At 37.8% G+C, this 16,302-nt stretch overlaps 1 protein-coding gene across 1 annotated transcript; it reads right to left on the bottom strand.

Annotated features, from left to right (window-relative positions):
- Positions 1 to 383: 383 nt before the first annotated feature.
- Positions 384 to 2,156, bottom strand: LOC117330105 (uncharacterized protein K02A2.6-like). The gene has a single exon (XM_033888323.1). The coding sequence runs from the start codon at positions 2,154 to 2,156 to the stop codon at positions 384 to 386; it is 1,773 nt and encodes a 590-aa protein (XP_033744214.1).
- Between the last annotated feature and the right edge of the window lie 14,146 nt (positions 2,157 to 16,302).

Genomic DNA, 16,302 nt, shown 5'->3' on the forward strand with positions numbered 1-16,302 from the left:
TACAAGAGCCATGTCTCTGTTTAAATTGTCCTTCACAATAAAATTTACTCAAGCCTATTGTAGACTTGTTTTCACTTTCAAGACTAGCATCATTTTGTCCAATCATTGCAAAATTCTATAAAAACCTATAGTAGTATTTGACTGTTTTAGATATAATCAGCGAATACACATTTAAACACTTATAACTGTGAACTGTAACTTGTAGCTGTAACAACTAACTCAACATAACACATCTGCTTGATGTTCTATCAATACAAACTTGTTATTCAACAAAATTTTTGGAACCGACATGGTTCCTATGATACACACAGGGATTATTGTGCCCCTGACACAATGTGTTCATAGAAATTACTAGAAATATCTGCGAACACTCAAACAGAAAACTAGGTCGTAACAAAGTCTTGAAGCTTCTTTGGTGGAACGATGTTGCGACGTGGATAACGCCGCTTCGGCGTCAACATATTCTCTGGCGTCGGACAAGGCTCAATGACAGGAGACGGTGAACTGACTTCACTTGACGACTCTTGACACATTGTTGATGGTACTGACGACACACTGTTGTCGATGACTCTTGACTTGTTACTGACTGTATTTTCCAGTAAGACTGTTGGAGAGTTGGGTGTAACATCTCCTTTAACAGGTAAGTTGACTTCTGATGGTTTCTCGACCACCTCTGTAGCACGAAGCTGGTCCAAATGTCTACGCCAAAATACACCTGGTGCAATTTCAACTTTGTACGAGACCGGGCCCGTCTTCTCTGCAACCTTGCCATAAATCCATTTCTGTGAACCACAATAGTCACGTATAGATACCGGCTCTCCAACAGAGAATGATCTACAAGGAACCTGTCGCTTGGATTCTTGTTTCCAGCGTTGTTCATCAACGCGTCGTCTTATATCCGGTTTGATCAAATCAAGCCGCGACGGTAAGTTACGTCCAATGAAGAGCTTTGCTGGGGTCTCATTCGTGGTCATATGTTTACTGTTTCTATATGCCAATAGAAAGTTGGCCAGCCTTTTCTGTACTGAACCAGAGTCCTTCTTGCTTGCTTTCATTGCACCTTTGAAAGACTGGACAAAACGCTCCGCGAGACCGTTAGTGCTTGGATGATATGGAGCTGATGTTGTGTGTTTAATTCCATTACACCTCATGAAATTGGAAAAATGTTCCGATACGAACTGGGGGCCATTATCGCTCACTACCTGAGCTGGGACTCCGTTTCTGCTGAATATCTCTCGCATCACCTCCACATTTTTCTCTGCTGTGGTCATTTTCATCGGAACCACTTCAGGCCATTTTGAATGGGCATCGACTGCCACAAAAAACATCATGTCGAGGAATGGGCCTGCAAAGTCTATATGAATACGCTGCCAGGGAATGGACGGCCATTCCCATGGGTGAATAGGTGCGGCGGGTGGCGCATGCTTGACCTCCTGGCATCCTGTACAAGATTTACAAACGTGTTCAATGTCTGTGTCAATGCCCGGCCACCAGACATAGCTTCTTGCTAAGCCTTTCATCTTTACCACGCCGACATGTCCTTCATGTAACTCGTCTAGCACTCTTTGCCTGAGTGCACTGGGGACAATAACACGTATACCCCAAAACAGACAGTTCTGATGAATGCTTATTTCCACACGCTTGTTGTAGAATATGCCTAAGCATTTATCTTCACCCTCGATCCACCCTCGCTGTACAGTGGTGTACACTTTTGACAGGGTTGGGTCTTTTAAAGTTTCTCGTGAGATTTCCTTGCTAGTTACCGGGAGAGTATCCATATGAGACACTATGAACGTCTCGACAGTGTCTCCTTCTGTCTCCTGCTTAGAGACCAAGGGTAATCGCGACAAACAATCTGCATTTGCATGTCTTGTACTCTTGTACTTGATGTCATATTGGAATCCTGCCAAAAATAGGGCATAGCGTTGAAGTCTAGCTGCAGTTGTCATTGGGATCCCCTTCTCTGGGTGAAATATAGACGTCAACGGCTGATGATCCGTCAGTAAAATGAACAGACGCCCATACAGATACTGGTAGAATTTCTTTACTCCCCAAACTATCCCAAGTGCCTCTTTGTCTATTTGAGAATAATTGCGTTCCGATTTTGAGAGAGAACGCGACGCAAAGGCTTTTGGCCTTTCAGATCCATCCTCCATCATGTGCGATAGCACAGCGCCCAAACCATGGGGAGATGCGTCTGTCGCTAGCTGTACCTTTTTCGAAGGGTCAAAATGAGTCAGTACTTGCTCAGATGCCACGACTTCCTTCACACGTCAGAATGCTGCGTCACACTCCTTAGACCATACCCACTTCCGGTCGGCCTCTAGTAGCTGGTTGAGAGGGTTTACAATCGATGACAAGTTCTCAATGAACTTAGCATAATAGTTCACAAGTCCAAGGAAAGACTTGAGTTGACTTACATTTTCTGGGCAGGGTGCTTTTACCACAGCTTCCACCTTACTAGGCGTCTTGTGCAGGCCATCTTTGTCGATGGTGTGTCCACAAAATTCAATGGAGTCTTTGAAGAACTCGCATTTGTCCTTATTTACACGTAACCCGTAACGGTCCAACCGCTGAAGTACAGTTTCAAGATTTTCCAGATGTTCCTCATCAGTCGTGCCTGTAATGATCATGTCGTCGAGAATGCATTGTACGCGTGGCACGCCTTGTAAAACTTGATCAATGGACCTTTGCCATATTGCTGGAGCAGATGATATACCGAATACTAGTCGGTTATACCGAAATAAGCCACGGTGTGTGTTGATTGTCAGGTAAGGTTGGTCCTCTTCGCGTACAACCATTTGTAGATAGGCATTTTTTAGATCTATCTTCGTGAAATGTTGACCTCCAATAAGTGTGGCGAAGATGTCATCGATCCTTGGTAAGGGATACTGGTCAACGTCAAGAACTTGGTTAACCGTGACCTTGAAATCACCGCATATGCGTACGCTGCCGTCCCGCTTTGGAATAGGAACTATGGGTGTGGCCCATTCTGAATGTTCAACTTTGGTCAAAATGCCCGCTTCGACCAGTCGGTTGAGCTCCGCGTCAACTTTCCTTCAAGGCGAAAGGAACAGTACGCGCTTTACAGAATTTTGGGTTAGCACCTTCCTTTACCTTTATTCTGGCAGTAATGTCCTTCAGGGTACCAAGCTCATCCTTGAACACTTCTGGATATTTCTCAAGCTGTTGAGCTACACTAAGTGTTTGTTTCGAACCACTTGTAACCGTAACTGTCTTAATTTCATGCCAGTTCAGTTTTATACTGCGTAGCCAGTCTCTCCCAAACAAGGGAGGTCCTCCATGTTTCACCACGAACAATTCCAGACGTTTATGTTGACTGTTTAGTCCAACTTGTACTTCAAAAACACCAAGTGGGCTCAGTTTTTCTCCAGAATATGTTTTAAGTGTCACTTTTGTTTCTCTAATATCACTCTTTCTCTTAGAGAAGTACCGGTCAAATGTTGATTGACTTATAATTGACACAGCTGACCCAGTGTCCAACTCCATGGCCAATTCAACATCATCAACCATAGGGTGTAACCAAATGGCATCAGAACCGCCAGATTCTCCCTAACGGCTCGAAATGTCAAATATCTCTAGTGAGCTGATCATCTCAGGTTCAGACCCACTGTCATCTTGAACTCTGTGTACTGGAGCACCCTTCTTCCATGGTTTACCAGACAAGCACGCTTTCTTTATATGTCCCTTTTTATTGCACTTATGACAAATGGCGTCTTTGAAATGGCAATCGTTGGGGTGGTGTGTGCCTTTACAACGATAACAAACCTTATTCTTGTCATGCTTGTTGGGAAATGAAGGTTTCTTGGTAGTTTGCTGTTGTACTTTCTCTTTCCGTATCTTATGTACTGGAGTCTTCAAGTGTTGTCTCTGTAGCTCTACCGCATCCTTCGTGGCTGTTTCAAAGGCTATAGCAACCTCTAGTGCCTTCTGGTAAGTTAAATCAGATTCGGTTAATAACTTTTTCTGTATATGTTCTGCCTTCAACCCACAAACTAATCTGTCTCTCAATGTATCATTGAGTGTGTCTCCGAATGTACAATTCTCGCTCAGTTTCCTAAGGGCTGCATTATAATCCCTAATTGACTCTCCCTCACGTTGATCCCGTTTGTGAAACCGGTAACGTTCAGCTATTACAAGCGGTTTCGGCGAGTAATGGTCTTGCAAAATTTTCGTCAAAACTGGGTATGTTTTGGTTGCCGGTAAATCTGGCGCGGTCAAATCACGCAGAAGTCCGTATGTCCTTCCGCCAATCAGACTGAGGAGAGCGGGGACTTGTTTTTCTTCTTTTATTGTATTAGCAATAAAATATTGGTCTAGCCGTTCTTTATAGGCTTCCCATCGTTCTATACTCTCATCGAAAGTGTCAATTCTGCCAACTTTACCCGTCATACTGGTTTATATTGATGTTGGGGAAATTCACAATTATCCGCACCGATACACGTGGTTTGAACAACGAAATCGACCCAGAACAAAAATACCTTCTACCAGGGGTCTCCTGCAAAATTGCGATGTCTAGATTACTTGATTATCTTATAAACAAGTCTCTTGTCCCATCTTACGTTTCCTGGATGGATTCAGACATCCTCGTCGCCAATATGTGGTGTCTTTACCGGAGGAACAGAATAACACAACTGTATATTCAATGGCGGCAACTTAGAACTATTTATTTCCATAAAACATATCGCTACGCCAGGCGAGACTAAATGGGATCCGGACACTTATATAGTTCCGGAATGAATACACTACATATATGATACGCCAAATTAACATATATTCAATTAATTGAACCTACCTTCAATTATTTGAAGATAGGTTCAATTAATTGAAGATGGGTTCAATTTAATTGAAGATAACCTGTCTTTAATTAAATTGGGTTCAATTAGTCTAATTCAAACCTATCTTCAAAAGAATTGTACCTATCTTTAATTGAATTGTACATATCTCTAATTGAATTGAGCCTATCTCTAATTGAATTGAACCTATCTCTAATTGAATTAAACCTATCTTTAATTGAATTGAACCTATCTTCAATTATTTGAAGATATGTTTAATTAATTGAAAATGTTAATTGGGCGTTCCATATTCATAAACATTTTATTTACCAATTAAATGCACATGCAAACTTGTATCGACTTTTCGAAATTTGTTTTCAAATTATTCATACCAAGAATTTCTTTGAATTGTTTATTGTCAACAAACTGCAACGGATTTGGTATCTGTGAACAAACCGGATGTGTGTTTGTGTCCGGAAGTCAACAGTACAAATCCTAATAACCGGTTTTGTATATCCGGATTGAAACGAAAATTTTTGCGGATTTCAGAAAGACGTACAATACTTCAGTACACAAATGATAGATTCGTGGAAAATTCACAAAATACATAATTACCCACAAATAAAAATAAAGGATCATTTTTGCGCGACAAAACAAAAACACAAACTGTTAAATGCAATAAACTAATTCATCCGCAGGGAGTTGGTGGTTGAAACCTCACAATGTCAAAAGGTCATATCAGGAGAATGTGAGAGGCATGTGCAACTACGGAAATCTTTGTGATACATATACCCTCCTCTTTAGCGACTAGTCATAACGTCGAGTGGAATTGAACAATTATTGCCAATCGACTGTCGTCAAATGGCTTCTGTATTACATTGACGGTGTCAGTCGGTGAAATCTGACGAGGAAATCTGATAAAGAGAGGTTATTCACCCATAATCCGTTCAGAATCAGGTCAACTAACCACGAAGGCCATCTCCTCATCCTCTTATACAGTAGCTGTCAGAGATGATCAGAAAGGGTCTATACTATAGATATGGTACAAAGATCAGTCAGAAAGAAAAAAGTTTGTAGGGATGGTACAAAGATCAGTCAGAAAGGATAAAGTTTTTAGAGATGATACAAAGATCAGTCAGAAAGGGTCTATACTGTAGGGATGGTACAAAGATCAGTCAGAAAGGGTCTATACTGTAGGAATGGTACAAAGATCAGTCAGAAAGGGTCTATACTGTAGGGATGGTACAAAGATCAGTCAGAAAGGGTCTATACTGTAGAGATGGTACAAAGATCAGTCAGAAAGGGTCTATACTGTAGGGATGGTACAAAGATCAGTCAGAAAGGGTCTATACTGTAGGGATGGTACAAAGATCAGTCAGAAAGGGTCTATACTGTAGGGATGGTACAAAGATCAGTCAGAAAGGGTCTATACTGTAGGGATGGTACAAAGATCAGTCAGAAAGGGTCTATACTGTAGAGATGGTACAAAGATCAGTCAGAAAGGGTCTATACTGTAGGGATGGTACAAAGATCAGTCAGAAAGGATAAAGTTTTTAGAGATGATACAAAGATCAGTCAAAAAGGGTCTATACTGTAGGGATGGTACAAAGATCAGTCAGAAAGGGTCTATACTGTAGGGATGGTACAAAGATCAGTCAGAAAGGGTCTATACTGTAGGGATGGTACAAAGATCAGTCAGAAAGGGTCTATACTGTAGGGATGGTACAAAGATCAGTCAGAAAGGGTCTAGATTGTAGGGATGGTACAAAGATCAGTCAGAAAGGATCTAGGTTGTAGGGATGGTACAAAGATCAGTCAGAAAGGGTCTATACTGTAGGGATGGTACAAAGATCAGTCAGAAAGGATCTAGGTTGTAGGGATGGTACAAAGATCAGTCAGAAAGGGTCTATACTGTAGGGATGGTACAAAGATCAGTCAGAAAGGGTCTATACTGTAGGGATGGTACAAAGATCAGTCAGAAAGGGTCTATACTGTAGGGATGGTACAAAGATCAGTCAGAAAGGGTCTAGATTGTAGGGATGGTACAAAGATCAGTCAGAAAGGATCTAGACTGTAGGGATGGTACAAAGATCAGTCAGAAAGGGTCTATACTGTAGGGATGGTACAAAGATCAGTCAGAAAGGGTCTATACTGTAGGGATGGTACAAAGATCAGTCAGAAAGGGTCTATACTGTAGGGATGGTACACAGATCAGTCAGAAAGGATCTAGGTTGTAGGGATGGTACAAAGATCAGTCAGAAAGGATCTATACTGTAGGGATGGTACAAAGATTAGTCAGAAAGGGTCTATACTGTAGGGATGGTACAAAGATCAGTCAGAAAGGATCTATACTGTAGGGATGGTACAAAGATCAGCCAGAAAGGGTCTATACTGTAGGGATGGTACAAAGATCAGTCAGAAAGGGTCTAGATTGTAGGGATGGTACAAAGATCAGTCAGAAAGGGTCTATACTGTAGGGATGGTACAAAGATCAGTCAGAAAGGGTCTATACTGTAGGGATGGTACAAAGATCAGTCAGAAAGGATCTAGATTGTAGGGATGGTACAACCTATGTGTATTCATATAACCAGATGTCATACATGTGCAATTTATTATTGATCTAATCCATATGATTAAATATCAAATCAAATAAAATGTCAAAATTGTATGTATTTAAAAGGCTGTTTTCGTTTGATATTTAGTAGCGCTCTGCTTCCTTTGGACCGAATTTCCTATATGGTGAAGGCTTTTTGAATCGGCATTTTGAAATATGCGGTACCTCCTTGTTCAGCATTTCATTAACATGAAATGAGCAACTGTTGTTTAATCTGTGTCAACGATTTATGGACAAGCGTGATTGTTTCGTGGCCTTGAGATATAACACAAGACTGGATCGGTACCGCTCATTGAATATTATTCAGCCTAAGCGTTGTACCGACTATTGTAGTATTGGTCTGCTCAGGGTATTAAAATATAGCTTAATGAATAAGGTGTACTCGAGAGATGCAGGTTGATGAATGCCTCGGGAAAAAATATGGTTGACATCATGATCTTAGCGGGAAATTTTCTTGTACGACATGAAGGCAGACGTGGGGATGTGGGTTGGAGTAACACATATGATCTTCTCAACGAAGAGCAGGCGAGACGTTACACGCTTGTCAAGTAACGTAGTTGGACTAATGTCATTGTGCATACAAGATATGACCGAGGTACGAGGAGTCCGGGGATCCCCTACCTTAATTGACCACAACAGACCATCGGAATACTGACCTGTCTTGGCCGGCCAAACAACCGCATTACATAACATGTCCGGATAACAAACAGCCATGCCTTAATTGATCGACAACAGACCATCGGAATACTGACCTGTCTTGGCCGGCCAAACATCGTATTGCATAAAATGTCAGGGTAACATACCGATATATGTCCTTAATTGATCGACAACAGACCATCGGAATACTGACCTGTCTTGGCCGGCCAAACAGCCGCATTACATAACATGTCCGGATAACAAACGTTCATGTCATTATAATTGATACACAACAGACCATCGGTTCGCTTTATAAAACAGAGTTAACTGCGTGCAGCTACATTCCAACAGAAAGACATTACACTTGGCGGGACTAATTTGTCATTATTACCAAATTCCCATATCCGTGGACAACTGTCTAACGATTCACAAAATAGATTACATACAGCCAGCAGTCCCTATTTCATATTTCGTGAAGCCTCATTTCTATTTATCATATGAATATTATTGCATTTGGGCACGAAATGCCATCTAATCGATCGAGTAGAGTGTTTGGCAAAACGAAGAAAATTCTGGCATATTAAGAACTTAAACGGCGACCTAAGCAGACGATCATCAGTCAGTTCAAATCACCAGGGACATCGCTCATAAAATACGAATATTTACCGACAGAGCCAGTAAAGAGTTCCAATCGATTACTGACCATCTAGGTCCGTGCCTACGTTTGCCAGACAGATGCCTCTGGCCGTTACTCCACTCATCACAGCCACAGGGTCAGTTTACAAATTTGTCGAGAGTTTTCTGTTGGTGGTCATATATACAAATTGTATAGGGGAACGATACACTGGCAAACTTTGTGACGTATTCATCTCCCTGGCAACCGACATGAAAGTTTGTTATCGTTACATGCGCCACCAGTTACCCGTAGTACTCAAATCATATACAGAAGATCTTCAAGCGTTGTGCAAAGATGCCCAATTCTGAAAAATAAGGCACATGTTTTAGATATGTAAACATAGCCAGTTAACCTTACATATTACATATAATAAAGAATGTATACCTGTATTTGTAATCTATACAACATTGGCAATTTAAATACAGCTCTGAAGGATAAGTAAACTTATTTTTTCCATGTTTTTCTGACCTGTGAATTCCATGGTAACAACTTAGAAATAATTCAAGAATTGCAATATATTATGATATTGACCCAAAATGACACAATTCTCTACACATTTTTTTCCTGAAACCTACTTGAAATCAAATATCTCTATCCCAATGACAGAGTTAATCTTGTTTTGACATCTGTTGTTCATTACGTTTTCCCGCAATCTTACCTTGATTATGAGCCACCATTTTTCGCTGTAGGCAAAACTAAATTTCCTGTGAATTTAAAATACGGAACCAATTTATCTATTTTAGTTTGAACATATGTGAAGACTTCATAATGAATATGTACATTTAATTTTTCATTTTGTATGCAAATCATAATACAGGAGTTATTTGCTTAACAAAAACAAAAAACAAAAAACAAAAAAAAAACAAAAACAAAACCAAAACCTGGCCAGGCAGTCTGCTACCATAGTTATAACGTCATGAAACAAGTCTATGCAGAACGTTCAATGACAAGTGTTTCTTGCTAATGTAAACCTTTTTCTGACACGACTCTTCAAAATCTTCCCAAGAACGAATTACGTATCGAAAGAAAAGCTATTTCATGATCACTGAACATTTGTTTTATTGATCTGAAATAGATCATTTTCAACAAAAGAAATTATAATATTCATGAGTATACTTAGGTCAATAGCTGATAATAGGCAAATGTATTCATAAAAAAATTAAACATAAAAGTTGTACCTAGCTGGATTTGTTTGTTTATTTTCTGGGTGTATAGCCTGTGAACAGTCAGTGTCATTTTGAAGCGGGACATCCCTGTAGTAGTTGGTGACTACCTCAATAAAATACGTGGACAGGAGGCCCGTTACATGCCATCCAGAGCAATTAGAGTGTCTTACCAAAGGATACAACCACGACAATTCAGGCCGACCTGTTTCTCATGTTCTCGAGAACGGGTAGGGAGCGTCGATTCGAACCACCTCGTAGCTTCACCTGAAGTTACATGTTGAACTATAAACTATACTGTTCCACCAACTCAGATCGGGAAGTCTATTCCAGATCCACATCCTTCCCCAACTCAGACCGGGACGTCTATTCTAGGTCCACATCCCTCCCCAACTCAGACTGGGAAGTCTATTCCAGGTCCACATCCTTCCCCAACTCAGACCGGGAAGTCTATCCCAGGTCCACATCCTTCCCCAACTCAGACCGGGAAGTCTATTCCAGGTCCATATCCTTCCCCCATCTCACCTCGTGATGTCCATGTCAGGTCCATATATCCCTCTTTCAGTCCATCAAAACAATTATCAATATCACACACAACAATTATGAACTTCGATTTTAATATAACTCAATAATCAGTTTGAAATACAATCGACATATGTACAACTACAGAGTGGTGAATTACTTGTATGTATAAGCAGTATGATCAGATTTGTAGTTAGGTTACAGCTCTAACAAACTACCCGATAATTACTTTAGTACAATTTAAGTTGTTTTCTATTCTTGATAATTCTGAGAAACACCGAGTACAAACTTGTGTAGGTTTATAAGAGTGGCCTCCCTTACATCCGTTTTTCTCTTATTTGCGATGTATATTGTTAATTTACTCAGGTGCTTTTGATCGTATATAGTATCCCGAGGTAGTCGATGTAGACTAATATATTAAAGTTCTGCTGATATGATATACATTTTCTACAGTATCCTAAAATGGTGGGTATACCATGCATTATCTACGCTTCCTATTTGATTTACACATCTGTACATATAAATCATTTTAGTACATTTTTTCTAGCTAGAGATCATTGCACTTTTTCTAATTATTCTTTTAATCCTTTTTATTTTATACATTATCATTTATGTTGTGTTTTTTTATTCATTTTAGAGGGAGGATTTACGGTTTTTTTTCTTTTGTGTACGTACTCAAACACAAATATGTATGCATGCTGCCATTGGTATGAGGATGTATGGTGGGGTTTCTTAGTAGGTATATATGAAGGTGTGTTTGTAAATGTGTGTGAGTATGTGAGTATATGAGTGTGGAGATTGTGAGTATTAGTCCAAAGAATGCCGGAGTATGTAAGTATAAGTCAAAAGATAGCGGGAGTATGTAAGTGTAAGTCCAAAGAATGCGGGAGTATGTAAGTGTTAGTCCAAAGAGAGCGGGAGATTGTGAGTATTAGTCCAAAGAATGCGAGAGTATGTAAGTATTAGTCCAAAGAATGCGGGAGTTTGTAAGTATTAGTCCAAAGAAAGCGGGAGTTTGTAAGTATAAGTCCAAAGAATGCGGGAATTTGTAAGTATTAGTCCAAAGAATGCGGGAGTATGTAAATATTAGTCCAAAGAATGCGGGAGTTTGTGAGTATTAGTCCAAAGAATGCGGGAGTTTGTAAGTATAAGTCCAAAGAATGCGGGAGTATGTAAGTATTAGTCCAAAGAATGCGGGAGCATGTTAGCATTAGTGTGATGATGGTAAAATAGACGATGCACGGAAGCGAGATATTGCATCGATTATAGGCCTAGAAAAAAGAGTTTGGCTAGTCAGCACGAGTTCTGGCCAGCCAAACTCTTACACGAGGATTGAGATATCCTTGTTCGCGGAACAGACCCGTGATTGATTATTTTTCTCACATACTTGCAACCAAAACCAAACGCAAGTTTTTATGAAAGTTTTTCATCGCGCCATCTTCAATGCTCCTTGGATTGTGCGCCAAAATTTATGACGTCATTATTTACGACTTGGTTATTCAACGTAAAATGATGACGTTACGTTATTGTTAGCAGCGTCACATAGCTCGTGCCGGCTGTCTTTACCCACCCCGTGTAAGATCGATTTATCTTTTCCCTAGCAACCGCCGGATAACCCTGTGAAGTATGGGAGAAAAGAAAATCTCACACCGGTAAAATTGTGAATAAACCTGTCAGGGTAAGATGTCTCAAACTTAGGGTGAGATCGGTAAAATTGTGGATATCCCTGTCCATGGTAAGAGAAAAATCGATCTCACACGTTGTAGGGAAAGACAGCTGACACGCGCTGTGACGTCACTCACAACAGCGTAACGTCATCATTTTACGTAGCGTAACCACGACGCAAATTGATAACGTCATCAATTTCGACGCACATTTCATATGACATCGATGATGGCGCGATAAAAAGATTTCAAAACACCTTACAATTTGTTACTATATTAAGTATGTGAGAAAAATAATCAAACATTGGCCTGGGCCGTGGAAAGGGATATCTCAACCCCCAGACATCCCTGTCCACGGTACAGGGCCATGTCAGATTCTATTAATCAAAATCATTTTGTGAAATACAAATTATGATTTTATTAAAATCCAAGATGACTGTCTATCAGTCATTTTATTTTTCCGGTCACTTTCAAAATCACCAAGGTGAATAAAGAAATATTATTCCAGTACTTCTCAAGAAATAGCGGTAACAAACTTAACTGTCAAAATCCAAGATGGCTGCCTATTGACCATTTTGTATTCCTTACCAGATTTTAAAATGCAATTAGCACAATCAAAGATCAAAGGATAATTGTTTAATTTCTTTACTGTCGATAATTGCTTATTTTTCATGCTACATGTATATAGATGAAATTTAAAATATGAAAGAAAGAGAGAACAATATAAGTTCGCGGAATGTGCGGTTTCCAAAACAATACGTTCCAGGAAATCTTAATCTAATTTAAAATAATATCTATCTAAGGATGCAATCGGGACCAATCCCTCTGTTCGACGAATACAATACATTTGAGTAATGTGAGTCGTGTCAGTGAAGTTATATCAATGATGATATGTACATCAGAAAGAAAATAAAACCATTTCAGATGTCATCGTGAGGTGGCATGAAATTATCGATGTATATATAGCAATATAATGTAAGTAAAATCAATGATAGTTAAAGAAGGCACCTTAAATGTTGGCGGGCATAATGTACCAATCGTATGTGTCTACCTGTAACTTGAAAACGTTGAAGATACAAAATAACACAATTTGATAGATATAAAATATCTTTATTGGATTGATTCAAAATTATGTCCAAAAATAATCACCAGAAAAGCATTATATGAATCATTTCGTTTTGGTGGAAAATGTTTTCTAAGTTTATGTATGACTAAATAAGCAAAGGCCAATAAAATTATCTTCTTACTTGTAGTTTTCTTTGCAAGTATTTTTTTTCTTGGATCAATTTAACGAGCAAAGACATAACGACATTTACCAATTTCAATTTATTTATTTCACTCAGGCGCACTTTATATTGTGCGCGACAAGAGGTCAATATGAAATACAATAATACAATGATATGATTGACAGTAAAGCACACATCTCCATCTTCTACACTCCTCAACTCCTCATACAACGATAGCCGCGACATTTCACTATTCATAGCCAATATCCGTACACTATCATATACAACATACCATATACTACCACTATATTACAATTCCATCTTACAGTGCGATCATATGATATTTTAACATACAAATTCAACTAACATGCAGATACTTTCAATCATGATATAACATCAAATTATCATATACACTACAATAATGTTATATTTAGCAGAAATGATCAATACTATATGCATTAAAAAGTTTACAATTTGATGAGTAAATTCACATATTATTTTTTAAATGTGTTTCTAGTAGTTGTATAAACAGGGACAGATTTGATAATATTTTGATATTGCATACGGATGTCAATCCTTTCATTTTGTGAACCGATGGGTATAATAAATAGGTATATATTTTCTACGAATTTGACTGACATATGTATTTAAACATAGCGGACAGATACTGTTTTCACGTGGTGTTCTAGTCCATGGCCCAGTCACTATGGGCAGAAATGTATTACTGGTTCTTATTTTACATATAGTTACTCTATCTTTTGGTTTGAGCCTAATCAAGTATTTTTCAAACTGAAATTGATTTTTGAATATAATATATGTTTGCCCCTTAGAGGAACTTTCAATGTCGTTATACCATTGTTGTATAAATTGGCCATGCAAAATAGCTTTAAAATTTACTCTAAGGTAATTTTTATTCATAGTGCAAGTTTTTTGCTGTAACCATACATAACTTAGTCCCGTGCAATTGAGTAGATTCTTGATATAGGAAATCCATTTAAAATCAACAATATCGTTTTCATGTAAATTAAGCATAAGCTTTTCATTAAACTAGACAATTTATCTTCACTTGTAATTAGTTTATACCAAAACATTAGCATCCTTGATTTAATTTCAATATTTAGAGGATACCTGCCGGTTTCACCATAAATCATCATATTTGGTGTAGATCTACGTATGTTTAAAACTTTTTTACAAAACTGTACATGTAATTTCTCAATCATATTGGTATTTTCAAATCCCCATATTACAGAGGAGTACAAAAGGATTGGGGATATTAATACATCAAACAATTTTAATTGAAGGTCAACTGGTAAAATGATATTTCTAATATTCTTATATAATGCATACATTGCTTTTTAAGCCTGTTCAACGAGTTTTTTTCTTGATTTACAGATGCTACCGTTACAATGAAATAACAATCCTAGAAAAGAGTAGCTATCCTGTGTATCCAGCTCTTCACCAAAAAGAGTAAAATGAATATTTTGTGCATTAATTTTTCTTTTTTCAAAGATAACCACTTTGGTTTTATTGAGATTAACTTTAAGTTTCCAGATAGTACAGTAACTTTCAAATTTACGGAAAGCATTCTTTAGACCTTCAGCTGTTTCTGACATAACAACCGTGTCATCTGCATAGAGTAAGATAAACAATTTAACAAATACACCCATGCGCTCTTGAAATAAATTATCAATATGATTGAGTTGGTCAACATTATTTTGCATGAAAAATTCTTCTTAATCATTTAAATATATTGAAAACAAAAATGGGGAGAGATTTTCGCCTTGTTTTACCACCACATGACACGTGAAAAAATCGGTCATACCATTTCTAATTTTACGCAAGATTTAGTATTTGCATATAAATTAATTATAACTTTAAATATCTTTCCTGTAATATTATTCTTTAGTAATTTCTTCCATAAACCTACCATCCAAACAGTATCAAACGCCTTTCTAAAATCAATAAATGAACAAAACAGTTTTTTTTTTTTTTGAAAAGTATATAGATATCAAAGCATGAAGGATAAATATATTTTCAGTTGTAGAGTAGCCTTTCCTAAATCCAGCTTGAACATTAGAAATTAGATCAATTTCTTCTGAAAGTCTGTTTAGTCTAGAGTTTAAAATAGAAGTAAATACTTTGCCAAGACATGAGACTAGTGTAATAGCTTTATAGTTATCAAGATTTTTAGCATCACCCTTCTTTTTGTATATAGGTTTTATCACGCCAATTGTCCATGCTTCTGGTACACAGCCATAGTTCAGTATAATATTAAAAAGTTTCACATATATATGTAGTAGTATAGACTGTGTACTTTTTATATACTCATTTAATATATTATCAATACCAGGCGCTTTATTATTACGAAGGTTAACTATAGCCTGTCTAACTTTCGGTTACATCACTATTTAGTATAAAGTCAAACATGTTTACGTTCATACATAATGTAGCTGGAATAATGAATACATCATCATCCTCATCTTCATCCTCATCTTCATCGGAACTATTTAATTTCTTAAAATATTCATAAAACTGATCCAAGGATATATCAGCATCATGGTTATCATAATTAGATTTATTGAATGAATTTAAAATATTTCAAAACTCTTTGGGATTTGATTTTGACGTGGTTCGTATTTGATTTTCAATGTTATGTCTATATGAGTTATAGCTCTTTTTAAGGACTTTTTTATAGTCTCTAGACGTTTTGTTCATGTTTACTCTGTTACTATTTGTTTTCTGATTTTCATATTTGTGTTTTACATTAAAGAATGCACGCCTTTTACTGTGACAGTCAGCTGTAAACCATGGTTTATTCCTAGGATCTTTAAATGTATTGCATGTTCTATAGTTTTGTTTTAATCCGAAATATCGGTAGCCGAGCTTCGGAACAACTCGGAAATATCATTAACTATATCGTTTACTTCAGACTTACTGACCGAAGTTTTATCAGACAAAACATTAAGTGCATCGTTTATATGATTTACTTTATCGACAGAACAATT

The sequence above is a fragment of the Pecten maximus genome, chromosome 6 (genome assembly GCF_902652985.1).
Source record: "Pecten maximus chromosome 6, xPecMax1.1, whole genome shotgun sequence".
In the NCBI taxonomy this organism is placed as follows: domain Eukaryota; kingdom Metazoa; phylum Mollusca; class Bivalvia; order Pectinida; family Pectinidae; genus Pecten; species Pecten maximus.